The sequence below is a fragment of the Arachis ipaensis genome, chromosome B1 (genome assembly GCF_059453495.1).
Source record: "Arachis ipaensis isolate K30076 ecotype BB chromosome B1, ASM5945349v1, whole genome shotgun sequence".
Lineage (NCBI taxonomy): Eukaryota > Viridiplantae > Streptophyta > Magnoliopsida > Fabales > Fabaceae > Arachis > Arachis ipaensis.
In genome coordinates this window covers 97,970,699-97,995,701 of record NC_142436.1, presented here as the reverse complement: position 1 = coordinate 97,995,701, position 25,003 = coordinate 97,970,699, and the positions used below count along the sequence as shown (strand labels likewise).

The following is a 25,003-nucleotide window of genomic DNA, read 5'->3' as shown; positions in this document are numbered from 1 at the left end:
GATGATATTTTAAGGTTTATATTAGACTATAATTATATTTTAATGTGTTTATTTATATTTTATTTATTATTTTATTATAAAACTATTTGTTTGGTTCAACCACGGTTGAATCGGTTGAACCTATGAACCAGTATCCAATAGCTAGAGTGATTCGATGACCGGTTGGTTTTTAGAACCTTTCTCTTTTAAAAACTCGGGTGAACGGACTATGCAAGAAGCAGGTGTCACAACGAAAGGTGACATCGACGGACAAAGTGGAAGGAAGTTATTTTCATGAGTCACGACTGGCAGTGGCAACACCGATCAGAATGCAGGCATATTTGACGATGAGAAATTAAGAATTTAGAGCTCCTTCCACTTCAATTCGGTTACCTAATTTAACTAATTTCTCCGTACACAACTCCATTTCCATTTTACGGTGTTTACCACCATAGAAGCCACTGACGACGCAGAATCCCCTGCACCGATTATACGAAACTCCTCACATCTTTCTTTATTTCCTCAATTTTATATCATTATTATTCTTAAATTGATCTAGCTGCAATATTTGATATAGTAGCATTAGGCAAAGAATTTGAATAGGGTTCACTAAAATTTCCTTGTTTATATGAAGGTATTGGTAAGTGAACTGGTTTCCTTGCCACTGCACAAAGATATTAATATAGTGAATATGTATTTGATCAACCCTAGGTTAATCTGTATTGGTATACTGGAAATAATTTAGTAAACAGGGAAAAGCATTGATTTGGGTCCATTTCCTTTTCTTCTAGGTTCTTGAAGATAACTATGAAATGTGTTTGCCTTCACCATCCTGAGTTCATTCAATTATTAGTTTCATTGATATTATCGAATTTTCTTTACCAGACCTCTCCAAAGTTAGCGGGAACTATTAACTGGGGTACAACAACTGTTATTGGAATATTTGCTGGCATATTATACGGTGGTAGCAAGGAGGCAGCTGCTTCTCTTGTAAGTTCTGATTACAAGAGGCCTCGATTCTTTTTTCTTCATTTTTTCCCCATATGGCTATGAGAGTATTTTATGTTGAATACAGAATAGGTGTTACTGCTAACATCCAGACTATAATCATGGATTTTATTCTTTACATTATAGAATTCAATGTTGCATGTAACTCCGTGTATGAAAGTGATCTTCTTTTGCATACTGTTAGATGTGTCATGAATAACACTTTGGTGTTGATGTTGAAAGACTGCTTTTTTTTTGTGGATGCAGAGGATTTATTTTCCTTGAAAAACTACTTGTATATAACACTAAGCTACCTTCCATAACATGGTAAGAAACTATTTAGAGTTAAATCTACTTTAACTTTATCTTTGATATTGTTTATTCATAATCCAAAAAATGTTTTTGCTCAATCTTTCTTACTTGATGAGATTTATTTTCTTGGGGAACTAGTAACATCAGAAGGAAGGTGTAAACTAATCCATTAGTGTACCATAAAGATGTCAAAAGATTGTCTAATCCTGTCAACAGGCTGGCATAAAGGTATACTGGATCCATTTGTAGGTTTTCAAGAGCTTAAGCTAAAAAGGCTGGAGTTGCTTTAATTTGTTGAATTGCAATTGCAGTACAAAGAATAACTGAGTACTTACTTTCTTAAATGAATGCAAAGTTGTTTCTGTTTTGTCACAATAGATAGTATATATCCTCTTTACTCATGTCATCTAATGTGAAGTTTCACTCTTTTCTACTATTTGTATAAGCTTGTTTTCCTTTTAATGCATTGCTATGAAGTTGAGGAGATAAATACCTGACCCAATTCAATAATCAATAGATGGAATGAATGCTAATATCTGAATGCAAAAATAAACCTTGCTAGCATTTTCTTTAGACAGAGAAACAAAACCGATGAACATAGTGCTGTGGTTTATCTTTTCTTTGTTGATTAAATATTCTGTTGTCAAGTATGTGAAGGTGGAGGTTTTTACTCTTTATTATCCAATTTTAGTCATGGTATTTATAAGTTCCTAATGTTTTGCTTGAGCAAGGACGCTGATGAGCGGATAATTTATACGCTTTTTGGCATTGTTTTTAGTATGTTTTAGTTAGTTTTTATTATATTTTTATTAGTTTTTAAATAAAAATTACATTTCTGGACTTTACTATGAGTTTTTGTGTTTTTCTGTGATTTCAGGTATTTTCTGGCTGAAATTGAGGGACCTGAGCAAAAATCTGATTCAGAGGATGAAAAAGGACTACAGATGCTGTTGGATTCTGACTCTTGGCTTTCCAGCAATATATAATAGTCCATACTTTGCCCAAGATTTGATGGCCCAAAATGGCGTTCCAAGTCAGCATAGAAATTCTGGCATCAAAACGCCAGAACTGGCATAAAAGATGGAGTTAAACGCCCAAACTGGCACAAAAGCTGGCGTTTATCTCCAAGAAAAGTCTCTACATGTGAAAGCTTCAATGCTCAGCCCAAGCACACACCAAGTGGGTCCGAAAGAAGATTTCTGCATTAATTACTTATTTCTGTAAACCCTAGGTTACTAGTTTTCTATAAATAGGACCTCTTGCTATTGTATTTTCATCTTTTGGATCATCTTTTGATCCCTTGATCACGTTTAGGGGGCTGGCCATTCGGCCATGCCTAGACCTTTTGTTCTTATGTATTTTCAACGGTGGAGTTTCTACACACCATAGATTAAGGTGTGGATCTCTACTGTTCCTCATGAATTAATGCAAAGTACTATTGTTTTTCTATTCAATTCAAGCCTATTTCTTCTCTAAGATATACACACGTTCTTCAACCTTAAGGATGTGATGATCCGTGACACTCATCATCATTCTCACCTATGAATGCGTGCCTAACAACCATTTTCGTTCTACTTGCAATAGCTTGAGTGCGTATCTCTTAGCCTCCTGGTTTATGACGCATGATTGCCTCACCTGACAACCGAGCCTTCCATTCCATGAGATGAGAGTCTTCGTGGTATAGGCTAGAATCAATTGGCAGCATTCTTGAGATCCAGAAAGTCTAAACCTTGTCTGTGGTATTCCGAGTAGGATCTGGGAAGGGATGACTGTGACGAGCTTCAAACTCGCGAGTGTTGGGCGTAGTGACAGACGCAAAAGGATCAATGGATCCTATTCCAATATGATCAAGAACCAATAGCTGATTAGCCATGCGGTGACAGCGCATTTGGACCATTTTCACTGAGAGGACGGGAGGTAGCCATTGACAACGGTGAAACCCAACATAAGCTTGCCATGGAAAGGAGTATGAATGATTGGAAGAAGACAATAGGAAAGCAGAAGTTCAGGGGGAACAAAGCATCTTCATACGCTTATCTGAAATTCTCACCAATGAATTACATAAGTATCTCTATCTTATTTTATGTTTTATTCATCTTTTAATTATCAATTCTCCATAACCATTTGAATCCGCCTGACTAAGATTTACAAGATGACCATAGCTCGCTTCAAGCCGACAATCTTCGTGGGATCGACCCTTACTCACGTAAGGTTTATTACTTGGACGACCCAGTGCACTTGCTGGTTAGTTGTGCGGAGTTGTGATAAAGAGTTGAGATTACAATTGTGCGTACCAAGCTGTTGGCGCCATTGATGATCACAATTTCATGCACCAAGCTTTTGGCGCCGTTGCCGGGGATTGTTCGAGTTTGGACAACTGACGGTTCATCTTCTTGCTCAGATTAGGTAATTTTATTTTATGTTTAAGCTTTTTACTTTTCAATTTTTGAAAAATTTCAAAAAAAATAAATAAAAATAAAAATATATTTTACTTTGTTCTTCAGAATTTTTAAGAATGAATTCTAGAGTTTCATGATTATTTGTTGAAGTCTGGTTGGCTGTGAAGCCATGTCTAATCTTTTGGACCGAGGTTTCAACTTATCATCACAAGGGCTTGTTAATTTCTATCAAACTTGCTGTTGAACATAATGATCTGCTAAAGCTTGGCTGGCCATTGGCCATGTCTAGTGTTTTGGACCGAAGCTTTCCCTGAAAGCTTGGCTGACTAGTAAGCCATGTCTAATTCCTGGACCGGAGTTTTAGACTAACATTGCATGATTCCTGGAATTCTTATTAAAAAAAAATTTTTGAATCTCTTTATTTTCTTTTCCAAATAATTTTTGAAAAATCACAAAAAAATTTAAAAAATCTTAAAATCAAAAATATTTTATGTTTCTTGTTTGAGTCTAGTGTCTAATTTTGAGTTTGGTGTCAATTGCATTCTTCTAATTTTTTGAAAATTACATGCATTATGTTTTTCATTAATCTTCATGCTATTCTTGAGGATTTCCTTGCTCTAATCTTTAAATTCTCTCATTTTGTGTGTTTTGTTGTTTGTCATATGCATTTTCAAATTGTTATAGTCCTTAGTATACAAACTTCTAAGTTTGGTGTCTTGCATGCATTATTAATTTAATCTTAGTTTTCCATGATTAGTTGCATTTTGATTATTTCTCATCATTAAAAAAATTCAAAAAATTTTCAAAATTATGTCTTTTCAAGTTAATAATACAGAGAATTGAAGATTCAAAACAGACAGCAGAGGAATTACACAGAAAAAGCTGGGCGTTCAAAACGCCCAGTGAGGAAGGAAAACTGGCGTTTAAACGCCAGTTAGGGTACCTGGCTGGGCGTTAAACACCAAAAAAGGTAGTATTTTGGGTGTTAACTGCCAGAATGGATACTATTCTGGGCGCTTAACGCCAGGAGGACACTAGAGGGAAGATTTTGTTTTTAATTCAAATCTTTTTCAAATTTTCATAATTTTTTAAAATCAAATCTTTTTCAAATCATATCTTTTCAATCATATCTTTTTGAAAATCAATTTCTTTCCATTTTTTTATTTATTACTATTTTCAAAAATCCTTGCTACAATTAATAATTTAATTCAAAATTTTCAAGTTGTTACTTGTCTATTAAGAAAGGATCAAATTCTAAATTCTAGAATCATATCTTTTCATTTCTTGTTAGTCAAGTAATCAACTTTAATTTTAAAAATTTCCTTTTTTTATCTTATCTTATCAATCATATCTTCTCAATCACATCTCTTTCAAAATAATTTTCTCAATCATATCTTTCTGATTTCTAATTTCAAAATCTTTTTCAAAATCACTTAACTACTTTATCAATTTTAGTTTTCGAAAATCATCAATCAATTTTTCAAAATTTCTTTTAATTATTTCAGAATCTTTTTAATTAATTTTCGAAAATTTCTTCCCCCCTTCCCAGCTCCTTCTATTTATGGACTAACACTCCTCCTCAATGTACAATTCGAACTCTATCCCTCTTGATAAGTTCGAATTCTTTCTTCTCTACCTCATCCTTCTATTCTTATTTTCCTCTGACACCTCAAGGAATCTCTATACTATGACATAGAGGATTCCAAATTTTCTTCTCCTCTCTTTCATATGAGCAGGAGCAAGGACAAGGGCATTCTTGTTGAAGCTGATCCTGAACCTGAAAGGATCTTGAAGAGAAAGCTAAGAGAAGCTAAAACACAACTCTCTGTAGAGGACCTAACAGAAATCTTCAAACAAGAAGAAGCCATGGCAGCCGAAAACAACAACAATGTCAACAATGCAAGGAAGGTGCTTGGTGACTTTACTGCACCTACTCCCGACTTCTATGGGAGAAGCATCTCATTCCCTGCCATTGGAGTAAACAACTTTGAGCTTAAACCTCAATTAGTTTCTCTAATGCAATAGAATTGCAAGTTTCATGGACTTCCATTGGAAGATCCTCATCAGTTCTTAGCTGAATTCTTACAAATCTGTGACACTGTCAAGACCAATGGGGTTGATCCCGAGGTCTACAGACTTATGCTTTTTCCCTTTGCTGTAAGAGACAGAGCTAGAACATGGTTGGATACAGACAGAAGGAAGGTGAATCCCTCTATGAAGCCTGGGAAAGATACAAGCGATCGATCAGAAGGTGTCTTTCTGACATGCTTTCAGAATGGAGCATCATAGGCATCTTCTATGATGGTTTGTCTAAACTGTCCAAGATGTCATTGGACAGCTCTACGGGAGGATCTCTTCATCTGAAGAAGACGCCTGCAGAAGCTCAGGAACTCATTGAAATGGTTACAAATAACCAATTCATGTACACTTCTAAAACGAATCCTGTGAATAATGGGACAAATCAGAAGAAAGGAGTTCTTGAGATTGATACTCTGAATGCCATATTGGCTCAGAACAAAATATTGACTCAACAAGTCAATATGATATCTCAGAGTCTGTCTGGAATGTAAGCTGCATTAGGTAATACTAAGGAAGCTTCCTCTGAAGAAGAAGCTTATGATCCTGAGAATCCTGCAATGGAGAGGTGAATTACATGGGAGAACCCTATGAAAACACCTATAATCCTTATGGAGAAATCATCCAAATCTCTCATGGAAGGACCAACAGAGGCCCGAACAAGGCTTCAACAACAATAATGGTGGAAGAAATAGGTTTAGCAATATGAAGCCATTTCCATCATCTTCTCAGCAACAGACAGAGAATTCTAAGCAGAGCCACTCTGACCTAGCAACTGTAGTCTCTGATCTAATTAAAACCACTCAAAGTTTCATGACTGAAACAAGGTCCTCCGTTAGAAATTTGGAGGCACAAGTGGGTCAGCTGAGTAAGAAAGTTACTGAACTCCCTCCTAGTACTCTTCCAAGCAATACAGAAGAGAACCCAAAGAGAGAATGCAAGGCCATAAACACGTCCCACATGGCCGAATGCATAGAGGAGGGAAAGGCAGTGATTTCCACCGAGGAAGACCTCAATGGACGTCCACTAGCCTCCAAGGAGTCCCCTAATGAAGAACCATGGGAATCTGAGGCTTACACTAAGACCATAGAGATTCCATTGAATTTACTTCTGTCATTCATGAGCTCTGATGAGTATTCTTCCTCTGAAGAGGATGAAGATGTTACTGAAAAGCAAGTTGCTAAATACCTTGGAGCAATCATGAAACTAAATGCCAAGTTATTTGGTGATGAGACTTGGGAGGACGAACCCCCCTTGCTCACCAAAGAACTGGATGACTTAACTAGGTAGAGATTACCTCAGAAAAGACAGGATCCTGGAAAGTTCTCAACACATTGCACCATAGGCACCATGACCTTTGAGAAGGCTCTGTGTGTAACAACCCTAGTTTTTGAAAATCAAATAATTAGTTATTTGTGATTTATTATATTTGTTGATAATTTTATTTTAAGAAAATTATTTTACTAAAGGTAATTAAATGGAGTTTCATGATAATTGGAGTTTAAATTAATTAGAATTTTTATATACTCTTTATTAGATATTTGGTATAATTGAAATTATAATTTTAGTAATTGAAAAATAAGAAAGAATTCTACTGTTCAATTTAAGTAATTTTTAATGAATTATGTTCTATTTTATTAATTTGTACTCTTAGAGATTAATTTATTAGAAATGATTAGTTTAATTTTTATAAATACTTTAAGTTTAAGTTAATTAATGTTCAAGTACAATTTTTATTATAATTAGCTATTTTGTAAATTGAGACTAAAGTTTCGGAGATAGAAAAATAATGAAAAGTTATCATTTAATTTGAATAACTAATATTGAGCTAAACCATATTTTATAAAAAGGTGATTAATATATTTATTTTATATTTTAAATTAGAAATAATTGATTGAACTTAGTAATATGATGATAAATAATGTTCCTAAATATTTTTTAATAGAGTACATTTGATTTTAAAATTATCCTACCCTCCAATTTTATCAAAATATCTACTCATACCTATTATTATTCTTTTATAAAATCCCTAATTCCTAAACCTAAATTCCCAAATGGAATCAGAAACCCTAATTTTTCCAAATCCTAGAAACCCTAACCCTAATGTTTCCCTTTCCTCAGCCTCTGAACGCAGCCTCCACCCCCCTTTCTTCCTAAACACCACACACACACACAAAAGAAGAAAGAAACGCAGAGAGAAAGAGCACGAAGAGCAGAGAAAAGAGAGTTGGAAGAGCTGCTGCCCCGCCGCCACCGTGACCGTCGCACTGCCACCGTTCAACTCCACTCGCACTGCCGCGCGTTCCGTCACCATCAGAGTCATCGTCGCCGTTTATGGAGCCGCGAGGAGCTCGCCGTCGACCTGCTTTGCAGTGTCGTCCTGTCCATAAAGCCGAGCCCGAGCCCGCGTCACCGTCGTTTATTCGCGTTCTGCCGCTGCTGCTTCAAGGGTCTGTCGTCGCTGCTGACATCGCCTAAAGGAGGAGAGCGACCACCACGAGGAGCCGCCGCTGGAGGAGGAGGGTTCGCTGGGTGCTACTGTCACCAACATCACAAAATCCACGCAGAGGAGAGGGAGGAAGGATCTCCGCCGCTGTCAGGGTCGTGTGTGACTCCTACTGCCATCAGAGTTATTGTTCTGCCACCATCAAGTTTGGAGGAGGGCGCTGCCCCTGTCACCATTGAAGCTCGCCAGGGAAGGAGCTATTGACAGAAGAAACTGTTGCCGTTCTTATTCTATACTACTCTGTGCTGCTCTGTTCTGCCTCTGCCTCTGGGTTCTGTGAGTTGCCGGAGCCCTCTGCCACCGGGAACCAACATTCGAGCTGCCCAGGAAGCCACCCTTAGAACCACTATTGTTTTGGTGAGCTCTGTCCCCTGTTTCTGCTTCGTTGTCCTACCAATTTGTTTCTACTTTGAAGCTTGTCCCTGAAACTGTTTGTATTGTATAAAGAGATTATCGTAAATTACCTTGCCGCCACCATTACTGGAGGTAGCTGCCGGCTCTATTTGGAGACTGCTGCTAAGTCACCACCGAAGCTAAGAACAGGTGCTGGGATTTGATGGAGCATCGCTATTACTGTGAATTCGTAATATTTGGTTTACCGCATCTAAATTCTTCAATTACGGCTAATTGAGGTAGGGGATTTAACGTTTTTAATTTAGAATGCCTACAAAGTTATTTGGATAAGTGCAAATGGTTAATAATAGTTAAGAATTTCTTAATTGACAAGAATGACTTGAAATATGTTTGAGAATGGTTAGCTATTGTGATTTTTCTGAGTTATGATTCGAATTAAATGTGGTTGTGAACGGTGATTAAACCGGTGATATTGATTTTGATTTGAGGCTGTAACTATTACCGATTTTCTAATTATTTAGAATTACTGAGAATCCTGTTATTTGATTATGTTGAGCTGGTTGCCATACGCTGGTTTGCTTGATGGTTGCAAATTGACTGAAATTCTGATCTTTCATGGATTTATATTGAATTGAATGATGTGTTGGTTATTTGATATAGTGTAATGGTAGTGGATTTGTTGGAAATTCTGATCTTATGTGATATTGTTGAATTGGTTGAAATCTAGTTGTGAATTGTATTTTGAATTACTGATTTTTTTGTGATGAGTTGGCTGAGATTTTAATCTTGAGTGAGTTATTTTGAATTGTTTGATATTGAATTGGAATTTTAGTATATTGGAATGGCTGCGAAATAGACTTGTGACGGGTTGAAATTAGTTGAAATGGGGCTGTGAATGATTTATTCAATGTTACTTATTAAGCTGAAAAATGTTGAGCTAATTATTAAAAATCTGACGTTTTGATAATTGATGAATGGAGTTTAGATTAAGGCTGATTTTTGGGATTACTAGTTGATTGAGTTTAATTTTGAAAGGATTCCATGATATGTGAAAAGTAAATATGAATTGATGAGATTGGAGTTGGATTGATGGATTAGTTGGAATTGTGGAGTATGATTGAGTTCTTAAATATTATGAATTGTGAATATCTGATTGATTGAGAATTATCTGTTTGAAGATTGTTGGGAAAAGGACTGGTGATTTGTGGAGAAAGAGGGAATCCGTAAGGGTGGCTAAGTCCGAGTTTTAGGGGAAGTGCTGTCGAAATTTTATAAAAATCTGAGGTTTCATTTGAAAAGTTATTTTAGAAGCTTTGAATTTGAAAAATTATATCACTTGAGCTTTATTTAATTTAGAAAAGAATTAAAATATTTTGAGCTCAATTTACCAAGGAAAGGAATTATGTTTCGAACTTTAATTATTTAAGAAAGAAATTATGTTTTGAATTTGATTCAATATAGAAAGAGTTATGTTTTGGGCTTAAAATAAAGGATTGCCTTTTTAGAAATTTGGTGAAATAATAATATTTGAATTTGAATGGAAAGAGAGATGATTTTAGAATCTTTGTGAAGTTGGTAAACTTGAGAAAGAATTTTATTTGATTACTTCTAATGAAAGGTTATGTTTTGAAAAGTGTTTAATGAATTTAAAAAAAATAAATGATTTTCTTGAGTCTTTGATAGAGAACTAAAATGAAAGATAGTTTTAAAGTTGGCTTGACTCAAGATTGCCATAGCAGAGATTATGAACTGAATTGATGATTGAGATTTTTATGAACGAATGGTAAAGAGAAATGGCTTGAGCCAAGATATTGCAAAAGTGAAAGATGTAAAGTTTGTATAGTATGATTGAACAGAGAAAGAAAGAGGTACTGCATAAGAATGTGAAAGTGATGATGAATAATGAGAATGATTATGGGATGATCTGCTGCGTGAAGGCAGTCAGATAGATGGTGGTACGACCACTGATAGTGCTTTCCTGGGATACTTAGCTATAATGCTATTCTGTAAGTCAGAGGACTCTTACAGAGGTATCGAGAACACACGACTAGCATATACTCCTGTAAGTCAAAGGACTCTTACAGTGAGAGTGTGTGTATGCTCCTGTAAGTCAAAGGACTCTTGCAGTGGGTTGCTAGTGCCGCCCTGCAAGTCAAAGGACTCTTGCAGTGGTTTGCCTCACAAGTCAAAGGACTCTTGCGAGGGGCATTGCCAACAGGGAAGCCTTACCTGGTCAGAGGACTCGGGGTAACGTCGGGAGCGGGTATGTAACCGACAAATGAGCTCATTACCTGCACTAGGGCTAGACATGCATCATCCTTGTTTGCGCATCTGCATTTGATTGGGTTTGCTCGTTGTACTTCCCTGTGATTATGCTGTTTGCTTCGCCGTGACTTGTTTGTGTGTTGAATTGAATCTTTTGTTAGTGCTATTAGTTGGTGAATGTATGATGATGAGTAAGAATTGATGTTGTGATTGAAAATTAATTGTGTGGTTAAGAAATGCTTAATGTGACCAGTTTTATATTTTGGAATTTGTCTTGAGCTTAGAGATTTTCTTTGGAAGAGGTAAATCAGTAGTTAAAGTAAAACCAAGAATAGTATTTTCATAAGAATTTGATAAAAATATAGTTTCCTTGAGTATGTTAATTATTTGCATTCTATTTCATTACTTTTATGGTATTCCCATTCCCTACTGAGAACGTGTGGTCTGTTCTCACCCCAAAATCTTCCACCCTTTCAGTGACACAGGTTCGAAGACTCCATTTAAAGCTGCGAGCGATTATGGAACTTATTTATGAGTTAAGTTTATGACTTGAGTTTCTTTCATAGAATTCCCTCGCCTTTGTAGCTTTAGTTTTTATTTTATGCAGAGGGATAGGAGTTGTACCTGAATTTTATTTGTACAATATTTATTATTATTAATAATTATGAGATTATTATTGCTTGTTGATTCTTTGACATGATTTTAATAAACAAAAACAAAATTTTCTGGAATTTTCTATAAAACTAAATCGCGATATCAAACTAAAGGCTCAATAGTAAATAGTAAATAAAGGAAAGCAGGTTGGTAATGCCTTACTTTCGGTACGATCATGACGTTCTGAAAGTTGGGTCGTTACAAATGGTATCAGAGCAGTTCGTTCCTGTTAGAGCCTTGGGAATGGACTGACTATGCTTCATTGCATACTCTGAGTGTCTGTCATGCTTAGTGACTTGTTTTGATAACAAGAGTTTATATTTTATTTGCATGACTGTCTGATGATTAACACTGTTGGTTTACCATTGCATGCTTCATGGTATTAGGTCTGGCCAACTTAATACTAACGATTTATGTACATGGCAACACTAACAGGTTATCATAGACGAAATAGAAGTAATAGGTAATGCGATTCACGAGGTTTGGGAGCGTTAGAGTTTGTGAAGTTAGCTTTGATTCGACGTATAATCTTTATTCGTGCCACATGGACTTGTGCTATCTTTTTCTTCGTTGATTTCATTCGAATTCTCTTGTTTAAAATTTCCCCTCAGAATGTGATTTGATTCTTTCCCAACCATACCTTGTCATTCTTGTATACCTTTGTTTGCTTGTAATCTACTTGCTTATCTGATTCTCCTTGAATATTCATCCTTGACAATGCCTATACTTCTATCCATATATTCTGCTCTCTTTGATTTCAATTGAACTTATTTTATTCTAGAAATTTTCGAGGGCGAAAATTTTTCTAAGGTGGGTAGAATGTAACAACCCTAGTTTTTGAAAATCAAATAATTAGTTATTTGTGATTTATTATATTTGTTGATAATTTTATTTTAAGAAAATTATTTTACTAAAGGTAATTAAATGGAGTTTCATGATAATTGGAGTTTAAATTAATTAGAATTTTTATATAATCTTTATTAGATATTTGGTATAATTGAAATTATAATTTTAGTAATTGAAAAATAAAAAAGAATTGTACTGTTCAATTTAAGTAATTTTTAATGAATTATGTTCTATTTTATTAATTTGTACTCTCAGAGATTAATTTATTAGAAATGATTAGTTTGATTTTTATAAATACTTTAAGTTTAAGTTAATTAATGTTCAAGTACAATTTTTATTATAATTAGCTATTTTGTAAATTGAGACTAAAGTTTCGGAGATAGAAAAATAATGAAAAGTTATCATTTAATTTGAATAACTAATATTGAGCTAAACCATATTTTATAAAAAGGTGATTAATATATTTATTTTATATTTTAAATTAGAAATAATTGATTGAACTTAGCAATATGATGATAAATAATGTTCCTAAATATTTTTTTAATAGAGTACATTTGATTTTAAAATTATCCTACCCTCCAATTTTATCAAAATATCTATTCATACCTATCCTTATTCTTTTATAAAATCCCTAATTCCTAAACCTAAATTCCCAAATTGAATCAGAAACCCTAATTTTCCCAAATCCTAGAAACCCTAACCCTAATGTTTCCCTTTCCTCAGCCTCTGAACGTAGCCTCCACCCCCCCCCTTTCTTTCTAAACACCACACACACACACAAGAGAAGAAAGAAACGCAGAGAGAAAGAGCACGAAGAGCAGAGAAAAGAGAGATGGAAAAGATGCTGCCCCGCCGCCGCCGTGACCGTCGCACTGCCACGGTTCAACTCCGCTCGCGCTGCCGCGCGTTCCGTCACCATCAGAGTCATCGTCGCCGTTTGTGGAGCCGCGAGGAGCTCGCCGTCGAGCTACTTTGCAGCGCCGTCCCGTCCAAAGAGCCGAGCCCGAGCCCGCGTCGCCGTCGTTCATTCACGTTCTGCCGCCGCCGCTTCAAGGGTCTGTTGTCGCTGCTGACGTCGCCGAAAGGAGGAGAGCGACCACCACGAGGAGCCGCCGCTGGAGGAGGAGGGTTCGCTAGGTGCTACTGTCACCAACATCGCAAAATCCACGCAGAGGAGAGGGAGGAAGGATCTCCGCCGCTGTCAGGGTCGTGTGTGACTCCTACTTCCATCAGAGTTGTTGTTCTGCAACCATCAAGTTTGGAAGAGGGCGCTGCCCCTGTCACCATTGAAGCTCGCCGGGGAAGGAGCTATTGACAGAAGAAACTGTTGCCGTTCTTATTCTATACTACTCTGTGCTGCTCTGTTCTGCCTCTGCTTCTGGGTTTTGTGAGTTGCCGGAGCCCTCTGCCACCGGGAACTAACATTCGAGATGCCCAGGAAGCCACCCTTAGAACCACTACTGTTTTGGTTAGCTCTGTCCCCTGTTTCTGCTTCCTTGTCCTACCAATTTGTTTCTACTTTGAAGCTTGTCCCTGAAACTGTTTGTATTGTATAAAGAGATTATTGTAAATTACCTTGCCACCGCCATTACTAGAGGTAGCTGTCGGCTCTATTTGGAGACTACTGCTAAGTCACCACTGAAGCTAAGAACAGGTGCTGGGATTCGATGGAGCATCGCTGTTGCTGTGAATTCGTAATATTTGGTTTACCACGTCTAAATTCTTCAATTACGGCTAATTGAGGTAGAGGATTTAACGTTTTTAATTTAGAATGCCTACAAAGTTATTTGGATAAGTACAAATGGTTAATAATAGTTAAGAATTTTTTAATTGACAAGAATGACTTGAAATGTGTTTGAGAATGGTTAGCTATTGTGATTTTTCTGAGTTATGATTCGAATTAAATGTGGTTGTGAATGGTGATTAAACTGGTGATATTGATTTTGATTTGAGGCTGTAACTATTACCGATTTTCTAATTATTTGGAATTACTGAGAATCCTGTTATTTGATTATGTTGAGCTGGTTGCCATAGGCTGGTTTGCTTGATGGTTGCAAATTGACTGAAATTCTGATCTTTCATGGATTTATATTGAATTGAATGATGTGTTGGTTATTTGATATAGTGTAACAGTAGTGGATTTGTTGGAAATTCTGATCTTATGTGATATTGTTGAATTGGTTGAAATCTAGTTGTGAATTGTATTTTGAATTACTGATTTTTTTTGTGATGAGTTGGCTGAGATTTTGATCTTGAGTGAGTTATTTTGAATTGTTTGATATTGAATTGGTATTTTAGTATATTGGAATGGCTGCGAAATAGACTTGTGATGGGTTGAAATTAGTTGAAATGGGGCTGTGAATGATTTATTCAATGTTATTTATTAAGCTGAAAAATGTTGAGCTAATTATTAAAAATCTGACGTTTAGATAATTGATGAATGGAGTTTAGATTAAGGCTGATTTTTGGGATTACTAGTTGATTGAGTTTAATTTTGAAAGGATTCCATGATATGTGAAAAGTAAATATGAATTGATGAGATTGGAGTTGGATTGATGGATTAGTTAGAATTGTGGAGTATGATTGATTTGTTAAATATTATGAATTGTGAATATCTGATTGATTGAGAATTATCTGTTTGAAGATTGTTGGGAAAAGGACTGGTGATTTGTGGAGAAAGAGGGACCCGTAAGGGTGGCTAAGTCCGAGTTTTAGGGGAAGTGCTGTCGAAATTTTATAAAAATCTGAAGTTTCATTTGAAAAGTTATTTTAGAAGCTTTGAATTTGAAAAATTATATCATTTGAGCTTTATTTAGTTTAGAAAAGAATTAAAATATTTTGAGTTCAATTTACCAAGGAAAGGAATTATGTTTCGAACTTGAATTATTTAAGAAAGAAATTATGTTTTGAATTTGATTCAATATAGAAAGAGTTATGTTTTGGGCTTAAAACAAAGGATTACCTTTTTAGAAATTTGGTGAAATAATAATATTTGAATTTGAATGGAAAGAGAGATGATTTTAGAATCTTTGTGAAGTTGGTAAACTTGAGAAAGAGTTTTATTTGATTACTTCTAATGAAAGGTTATGTTTTGAAAAATGTTTAATGAATTTAAAAAAAATAAATGATTTTTTTGAGTCTTTAATAGAGAACTAAAATGAAAGATAGTTTTAAAGTTGGCTTGACTCAAGATTGCCATAGCAGAGATTATGAACTGAATTGATGATTGAGATTTTTATGAACGAATGGTAAAGAGAAATGGCTTGAGCCAAGATATTACAAAAGTGAAAGATGTAAAGATTGTATAGTATGATTGAACAGAGAAAGAAAGAGGTACTGCATAAGAATGTGAAAGTGATGATGAATAATGAGAATGATTATGTGATGATCTGCTGCGTGAAGGCAGTCAGATAGATGGTGGTACGACCACTGAGAGTGCTTTCCTGGGATACTCAGCTATAATGCTATTCTGTAAGTCAGAAGACTCTTACAGAGGTATCGAGAACACACGACTAGCATATACTCCTGTAAGTCAAAGGACTCTTACAGAAAGTGTGTTGGACAGATATAAGTTAACTAGCTCCGCCATGCAAGTCAAAGGACTCTTGCAGTGGTTTGCCTCACAAGTCAAAGGACTCTTGCGAGGGGCATTGCCAACAGGGAAGCCTTACCTGGTCAGAGGACTCTGGGTAACGTAGGGAGCGGGTATATAACCGACAAATGAGCTCATTACCTGCACTAGGGCTAGACATGCATCATCCTTGTTTGCGCATCTGCATTTGATTGGGTTTGCTCGTTGTACATCCCTGTGATTATGCTGTTTGCCTCGCCGTGAATTGTTTGTGTGTTGAATTGAATCTTTTGTTAGTGCTATTAGTTAGTGAATGTATGATGATGAATAAGAATTGATGTTGTGATTGAAAATTAATTCTGTGGTTAAGAAATGCTTAATGTGACCAGTTTTATATTTTGGAATTTATCTTGAGCTTAGAGATTTTCTTTGGAAGAGGTAAATAAGTAGTTAAAGTAAAACCAAGAATATTATTTTCATAAGAATTTGATAAAAATATAGTTTCCTTGAGTATGTTAATTATTTGCATTCTATTTCATTACTTTTACGGCATTCCCATTCCCTACTGAGAACGTGTGGTTTGTTCTCACCCCAAAATCTTCTACCCTTTCAGTGACACAGGTTCGAAGACTCCGTTTAAAGCTGTGAGCGATTATGGAACTTATTTATGAGTTAAGTTTATGACTTGATTTTCTTTCATAGAATTCCCTCGCCTTTGTAGCTTTAGTTTTTATTTTATGCAGAGGGATAGGAGTTGTACTTGAATTTTATTTGTACAATATTTATTATTATTAATAATTATGAGATTATTATTGCTTGTTGATTCTTTGACATGATTTTAATAAACAAAAACAAAATTTTTTGGAATTTTCTATAAAACTAAATCGCGAAATCAAACTAAAGGCTCAATAGTAAATAGTAAATAAAGGAAAGTAGGTTGGTAACGCCTTACTTTCGGTACGATCATGACGTTCTGGAAGTTGGGTCGTTACACTGTGTGACCTAGGGTTAAGCATAAACCTCATGCCTCTCTCTGTAATGGAGAAGCTAGGGATCCTTGAGGTACAAGCTGCAAGAATCTCACTAGAGCTAGCAGAAAATTCAAGGAAACAGGCTTATGGACTTGTAGAGGATGTCTTGGTAAAGGTTGAAGACCACAACATCCCTGCTGATTTCATAATCCTAGACACTGGGGAGTGTATGGATGAATCCATGATCCTTGGCAGTCCCTTCCTAGCCACAGTAAAGGTTGTGATTGATGTTGACAGAGGAGAATCGGTCCTCCAAGTGAATGAGGACTCCCTTGTGTTTAAGGCTCAAGGATCTCCCTTTGTAACCATGGAGAGGAAGCATGAAAAGCTTCCCTCAATACAGAGTCAAATAAAACCCCCACATTCGAACTCTAAATTTGGTGTTGGGAGGCCACAACCAAATTCTAAGTTTGGTGTTGAGAGGCCATCATCATACTCTGAGTATCTGTGAGGCTCCATGAGAGCCCACTGTCAAGCTTCTGTCATTAAAGAAGCGCTTGTTGGGAGGCAACCCAATTTTATTATATCTATTTGTTTTCCAATGTTATTTTATATTTTCTGTAGGTTGATGATCATGTGAAGTCACAAAAACAACTGAAAAAAGCAAAAATATAATTAAAAACAGTATTAAAAATAGCACACCCTGGAGGAGAAGCTTACTGGCGTATAAACGCCAGTAAGGGTAGTAGAATAGGCGTTAAACGCCCAGTCTGGCACCATTCTGGGCGTTAAACGCCAGAAAGGGGAGAAAAGCTGGCGTTAAACACCAGAAATGGGCAGCAACCTGGCGTTTAACACCAGGATTGGCACAGGAAGGGGCGTTTACACGCCACATGGTGCAGGGATGATAAATCCTTGACACCTCAGGATCTGTGGACCCCACAGGATCCCCACCTACTTCATCTCTCTCTTTCTTCTTTACACCTTTCCATAACACCCTTCCTCAAATATCCTTCACCAATCACCTCAATACCTCTTCCCCAAATACCCCTTACCTATCAAATCCTACCCTTTTCTCCATAATCTCTTCCCCAATCCACATCCATCCATCATACAACGCCACCTACCTCACCATTCAAATTAAAACCACTTTCCCTCCCAAACCCACCCATACATGGCCGAACCCTACCCCTCTTTCCACTCCTATATAAACCCATCTTCACTCCTTCCTTTTCACACAACATCATACACCCTACTCACCCCCTTGGCCGAAACACTAACCCCCCCTCCATCTCCTCTATTTCTTCTTCCTACTCTCTTCTTTCTTCTTTTGCTCGAGGACGAGCAAACCTTCTAAGTTTGGTGTGGGAAAAGCTAAAGCTTTTTATTTTTCCATAACTATTTATGGCACCAAAGGCCGGAGAAACCTCTAGAAAGGGGAAAGGGAAGGCAAAAGCTTCCACCTCCGAGTCATGGGAGATGGAGAGATTCATCTCAAAGGTGCATCAAGACCACTTCTATGAAGTTGTGGCCAAGAAGAAAGTGATCCCCGAGGTCCCTTTCAAGCTCAAAAAGGGTGAATATCCGGAGATCCAACATGAGATTCGAAGAAGAGGTTGGGAAATTCTCACCAACCCCATTCAACAAGTCGGGATCTTAATGGTTCAAGAGTTTTATTCCAATGCATGGATCACCAAGAACCATGATCAAAGTGTGAACCCGGACCCAAAGAATTGGCTTACAATGGTTCCGGGGAAATACTTAGATTTCAGTCCAGAAAATGTAAGGTTGGCATTCAACTTGCCCATGATGCAAGGAGATGCACGTCCCTACACTAGAAGGGTCAACTTTGAACAAAGGTTGGACCAAGTCTTCATAGACATTTGTGAAGAGGGCGCTTAATGGAAGAGAGATTCAAGAGGGAAGCCGGTTCAACTAAGAAGGCATGACCTCAAGCCCGTGGCTAGGGGATGGTTGGAGTTCATCTAACGCTCAATCATTCCCACTAGCAACCAGTCTGAAGTTACTATAGACCGGGCTATCATGATCTATAGCATCATGATTGGTGAGGAAGTAGAAGTTCATGAGGTCATATCCCTAGAACTCTACAAGGTGGTGGACAAGTTCTCTACTTTGGCAAGGTTAGCCTTCCCTCATCTCATTTGTCACCTCTGCAATTCAGCTGGAATTGACATAGAGAAAGACATCCTCATTGATGAGGACAAGCCCATCACTAAGAAAAGGATGGAGCAAACAAGAGATCCCACTCATAGACAAGAGCATGAGGAAATTCCTCATCATGAAATCCCTGAGATGCCTCAAGGGATGCATTTTCCTCCACAAAACTATTGGGAAAAAATCAACACCTCCCTAGGAGAATTAAGTTCCAATATGGGACAACTAAGGGTGGAGCACCAAGAGCATTCTATCCTCCTCCATGAAATTAGAGAAGACCAAAGAATCATGAGAGAGGAACAACAAAGGCAAGGAAGAGACATTGAGGAGCTCAAGCATTCCATAAGATCTTCAAGAGGAAGAACTAGCCGCCATCACTAAGGTGGACCCATTCTTTAATTTCCTTGTTCTTTATTTTCTGTTTTTCAAAAATTATGCTTTATGTTTATCTACGTTTATGTCTTTATTACATGATCATTAGTGTCTTAGTGTCTATGCCTTAAAGCTATGAGTGTCCTATGAATCCATCACCTTTCTTAAAAGAAAAATGTTTTAATCAAAAAAGAACAAGAAGTACATGATTTCGAATTCATCCTTGAAACTAGTTTAATTATTTTGATGTGGTGACAATACTTTTTGTTTTCTGAATGAATACTTGAATAGTGCATATTTTTTTGAATTTGTTGTTTATGAATGTTAAAATTGTTGGCTCTTGAAAGAATAATGAAAAAGGAGAAATGTTATTGATAATCTGAAAAATCATAAAAATGATTCTTGAAGCAAGAAAAAGCAGTGAAAAGCTTGTAGAGAAAATAGATATGCAAAAAAAATGGCAAAAAAAGAAAAGAAAAAGAAAGAAAAAAAAAGAAAGCAGAAAAAGCCAATAGCCCTTTAAACCAAAAGGCAAGGGTAAAATAAAAAGGATCCAAGGCTTTGAGCATCAGTGGATAGGAGGGCCCACAGGAATAAAATCCTGGCCTAAGCGGCTAAACCAAGCTGTCCCTAACCATGTGCTTGTGGTGTGAAGGTGTCAAGTGAAGAGCTTTAGACTGAGCGGTTAAAGTCGTGGTCCAAAGTAAAAAGAGTGTGCTTAAGAGCTCTGGACACCTCTAATTGGGGACTCTAGCAAAGCTGAGTCACAATCTGAAAAGGTTCACCCAGTTATGTATCTGTGGCATTTATGTATCCGGTGGTAATACTGGAAAACAAAATGCTTAGGGTCACGGCCAAGACTCATAAAATAAATGTGTTCAAGAATCAACATACTGAACTAGGAGAATCAATAACACTATCTGAATTCTGAGTTCCTATAGAAGCCAATTATTCTGAACTTCAAAGGATAAAGTGAGATGCCAAAATTGTTCAGAGGCAAAAAGCTACTAGTCCCGCTCATCTAATTGGAGCTAAGTTTCATTGATATTTTGGTATAGTATATTCTCTTCTTTTTATCCTATTTGATTTTAAGTTGCTTGGGGACAAGCAATAATTTAAGTTTGGTGCTGTGATGAGCGGATAATTTATACGCTTTTTGGCATTATTTTTAGTATGTTTTAGTTAGTTTTTATTATATTTTTATTAGTTTTTAAATAAAAATCACATTTCTGGACTTTACTATGAGTTTGTGTGTTTTTCTGTGATTTCAGGTATTTTCTGGCTGAAATTGAGGGACCTGAGCAAAAATCTGATTCAGAGGCTGAAAAAGGACTGCAGATGCCATTGGATTCTGACCTCCGTGCACTTGAAGTGGATTTTCTGGAGCTACAGAAGCCCAATTGGCGCGCTCTCAATTGCGTTGGAAAGTAGACATCCTGGGCTTTCCAGAAATATTTAATAGTTCATACTTTGCCCGAGATTTGATGGCCCAAAATGGCGTTCCAAGTCATCATAGAAATTCTGGCGTCAAAACGTCAGAACTGGCATAAAAGCTGGAGTTAAACGCCCAAACTGGCACAAAAGCTGGCGTTTAACTCCAAGAAAAGTCTCTACATGTGAAAGCTTCAATGCTCAGCCCAAGCACACACCAAGTGAGCCCGGAAGAAGATTTCTGCATTAATTACTTATTTCTGTAAACCCTAGGTTACTAGTTTTCTATAAATAGGACCTCTTGCTATTGTATTTTCATCTTTTGGATCATCTTTTGACCCCTTGATCACGTTTAGGGGGCTGGCCATTCGGCCATGCCTAGACCTTTTGTTCTTATGTATTTTCAACGGTGTAGTTTCTACACACCATAGATTAAGGTGTGGAGCTCTGCTGTTCCTCATGAATTAATGCAAAGTACTATTGTTTTTCTATTCAATTAAACCTTAAGAATGTGATGATCCGTGACACTCATCATCATTCTCACCTATGAACGCGTGTCTGACAACCACTTCCGTTCTACTTGCAATAGCTTGAGTGCGTATCTCTTAGCCTCCTGGTTCATGACGCATGATTGCCTCGCCTGACAACTGAGCCTTCCATTCCATGAGATTAGAGTCTTTGTGGTATAGGCTAGAATCAATTGGCAGCATTCTTGATCGAGAACCAACAGCTGATTAATGGATCCTATTCCAACATGATCGAGAACCAACAGCTGACTAGCCATACGGTGACAGCGCATTTGGACCATTTTCACTGAGAGGACAGGAGGTAGCCATTGACAACGGTGAAACCCAACATAAGCTTGCCATGGAAAGGAGTATGAATGATTGGAAAAAGACAATAGGAAAGCAGAAGTTCAGGGGGAACAAACCATCTTCATACGCTTATCTGAAATTCTCACCAATGAATTACATAAGTATCTCTATCTTATTTTATGTTTTATTCATCTTTTAATTATCAATTCTCCATAATCATTTGAATCCGCCTGACTGAGATTTACAAGATGACCATAGCTTGCTTCAAGCTGACAATCTCCATGGGATCGACCCTTACTCACGTAAGGTTTATTACTTGGACGACCCAGTGCACTTGCTGGTTAGTTGTGCGGAATTGTGATAAAGAGTTAAGATTACAATTGTGCGTACCAAGCTGTTGGTGCCATTGATGATCACAATTTCGTGCACCAGACGCAGAAGTGACATTGAAGCTTGGAAGTACAAATGACAAACGAGAGCAATATCGTTTGATGAGAGATGCTATGGAGAAACGGTTCACTAGGGTTACACGGGGCTCAATAGTTGGAGGAGTACACCTTGGAATGTTCACTGCTGCATTTTATGGATTACAAAATCTACTTGCAGAGCAGCGAGGTGTGCATGATGTTTTTAATGTTGTTGGTGCTGGTTCAGTGATGAGCGGATAAATTATACGCTTTTTGGCATTGTTTTTACATAGTTTTTAGTATGATTTGATTAGTTTTTAGTATATTTTTATTAGTTTTTAATTAAAAATCACATTTCTGGACTTTACTAGGAGTTTGTGTGTTTTTCTGTGATTTTAGGTAATTTCTGGCTGAAATTGAAGGACTTGAGCAAAAATCTGATTCAGAGGATGAAGAAGGACTGCAGATGCTGTTGGATTCTGACTTTCCTGCACTCAAAGTTGAATTTCTGGAGCTACAGAAACCCAAATGGCACGCTTTCAATTGCGTTATAAAGTAGACATCCAGGGCTTTTCAGCAATAGATAATAGTCCATACTTTGCCCAAGTTTAAATGACACAAACTGGCGTTTAATGCCAGCTTTCTGCCTTATTCTAGCGTTAAACGCCAGAAACAAGTTTCAAAGCAGAGTTAAACGCCAGAAACAAGTTACAAACTGGTGTTCAACTCCAAGGAAGACCTCTACACGTGAAAGCTTCAACGCTCAGTCGAAGCACACACCAAGTGGGCCCGGAAGTGGATTTCTGCATCATTTACTCATTTCTGTAAACCCTAGTAACTAGTTTAGTATAAATAGGACTTTTTACTATTGTATTTACATCTCTGGTTAGTCTTTGACTAATTTTATGTTCTGAGATCACGTTTAGGGGGCTGGCCATTCGGCCATGCCTGGACCTTGTTCTTATGTATTTTCAACGGTAGAGTTTTTACACACCATAGATTAAGGTGTGGAGCTCTGCTGTTCCTCATGAATTAATGCAAAGTACTATTGTTTTTCTATTCAACTCAAGCCTATTTCTTCTCTAAGATATTCATTTGCACACAAGAACATGATGAATGTGATGATTATGTGACGCTCATAACCATTCTCATTTATGAACGCGTGCCTGACAAACACTTCTGTTCTACATGAAAGCAAGCTTGAATGCATATCTCTTAGCCTCCTGATCTACAATCAGAGTCTTCGTGGTATACGCTAGAATTATTGGCGTCCATTCTTGAGATCCGAAAAGTCTAAACCTTGTCTGTGGTATTTCGAGTAGGATCTGGGAAGGGATGGCTGTGACGAGCTTCAAACTCGCGAGTGCTGGGCATAGTGACAGACGCAAAAGGATTACTGAATCCTATTCTAGCATGATCAAGAACCGACAGATGATTAGCCGTGCGGTGACAGCGCATTTGGACCATTTTCACTGAGAGGACGGGATGTAGCCATTGACAACGGTGATGCCCAATATACAGCTTGCCATGGAAAGAACTATGAATGATTGGATGAAAGCAGCAGGAAAGCAGAGGTTCAGAAGGAATAAAAGCATCTCCATACGCTTATCTGAAATTCTCACCAATGAATTACATAAGTATTTCTATCCTATTTTATATTTTAATTATATTTTAATTATCAAATCTCCATAACCAATTGAATCCGCCTGACTGAGATTTACAAGGTGACAATAGCTGGTTAGTTGTGCGAAGTTGTGAAAAAGAACTAAGATTATGAACGTGCGTATTAAGTTTTTGGCGCCGTTACCAAGGAATGAACAATCACGATTTCGTGCACCAAGTTTTTGGCGCCGTTGCCGGGGATTGTTCGAGTTTGGACAACTGACGGTTCATCTTGTTGCTCAGATTAGGTAATTTTATTTTAATTTTAAGTTTTTATTTTTTATTCTTTTTATTTTTGAAAAATTTTCAAAAAAAAATTGAAAATAAATTATTCTATGGCTTCAGAATTTTTAAGAATGAATTCTAGAGTTTCATGATGATCTGTTGAAGTCTGGCTGGCTGTAAAGCCATGTCTAATCCTTTGGACCGAGGTTTCAACTATCATTAGAAAAGAGCTTCTTTGTCTTTCTCAGCAATTTAGCTTTTGTATGTAATGATCTGCTAAAGCTTAGCTGGCTAGTAAGCTATGTCTAATTCCTGGACCGAAGCTTTAGACTAACACTGCATGATTCCTGGAATTCTCATTAGAAATTTTGAAATCCTTATTTTTCTTTTTCCAATTAATTTTCGAAAAATCCAAAAAAATTAATAAAATCATAAAAACCAAAAATATTTTGTGTTTCTTGTTTAAGTATAGTGTCAATTCTTAAGTTTTGTGTCAATTGCATGCTTTTATAATTTTTTTTAATTTTCAAAAATTCATCATATATTCTTTATGATCTTCAAGTTGCTCTTGATGATATCCTTTGTTTGATCTTTGTATTTTTTTGTTATGTCTTTTCTTGTTTTCCATATGCATTTTCAATTTGTTAGTGTCTAAACATTGTCAATTTCTAAGTTTGGTGTCTTGCATGTTTTTTTTTCTTAAAAAATTTCGAAAAACATGTTCTTGATGTTCATCTTGACATTCAAAGTGTTCTTGCATGTATTAGTTGTTTTGATTCATAATTTTTATGTCTTGTGTCTTTTTTGTGTTTTTCTCTTTCTTCATTAAAAATTCAAAAATAAAAAAAAAATATCTTTCCCTTTTTCTCTCATAAATTTTCGAAAATTTGGTTTGACTTAGTCAAAAAGTTTTCAAAATTTAGTTGTTTCTTATAAGTCAAATCAAATTTTCAATTTAAAAATTCTATCTTTTTTAAATCTTTTTTAAAAATCAAA

General features: G+C 36.6%; 1 protein-coding gene across 1 annotated transcript in view; it reads left to right on the top strand.

The window, feature by feature from the left end:
- Nucleotides 1-208: 208 nt before the first annotated feature.
- LOC107631768 (uncharacterized) overlaps nt 209-25,003 on the top strand; it is a 28,343-nt gene continuing 3,548 nt past the window's right edge. Inside the window, exons 1-5 of the mRNA XM_088502898.1 lie at nt 209-236; nt 435-466; nt 862-973; nt 5,926-5,928; nt 22,146-22,361. Of these exons, the coding sequence (XP_088359024.1) occupies nt 209-236; nt 435-466; nt 862-973; nt 5,926-5,928; nt 22,146-22,361 (391 nt within the window). The remainder of the gene's footprint in view (nt 237-434; nt 467-861; nt 974-5,925; nt 5,929-22,145; nt 22,362-25,003) is intronic.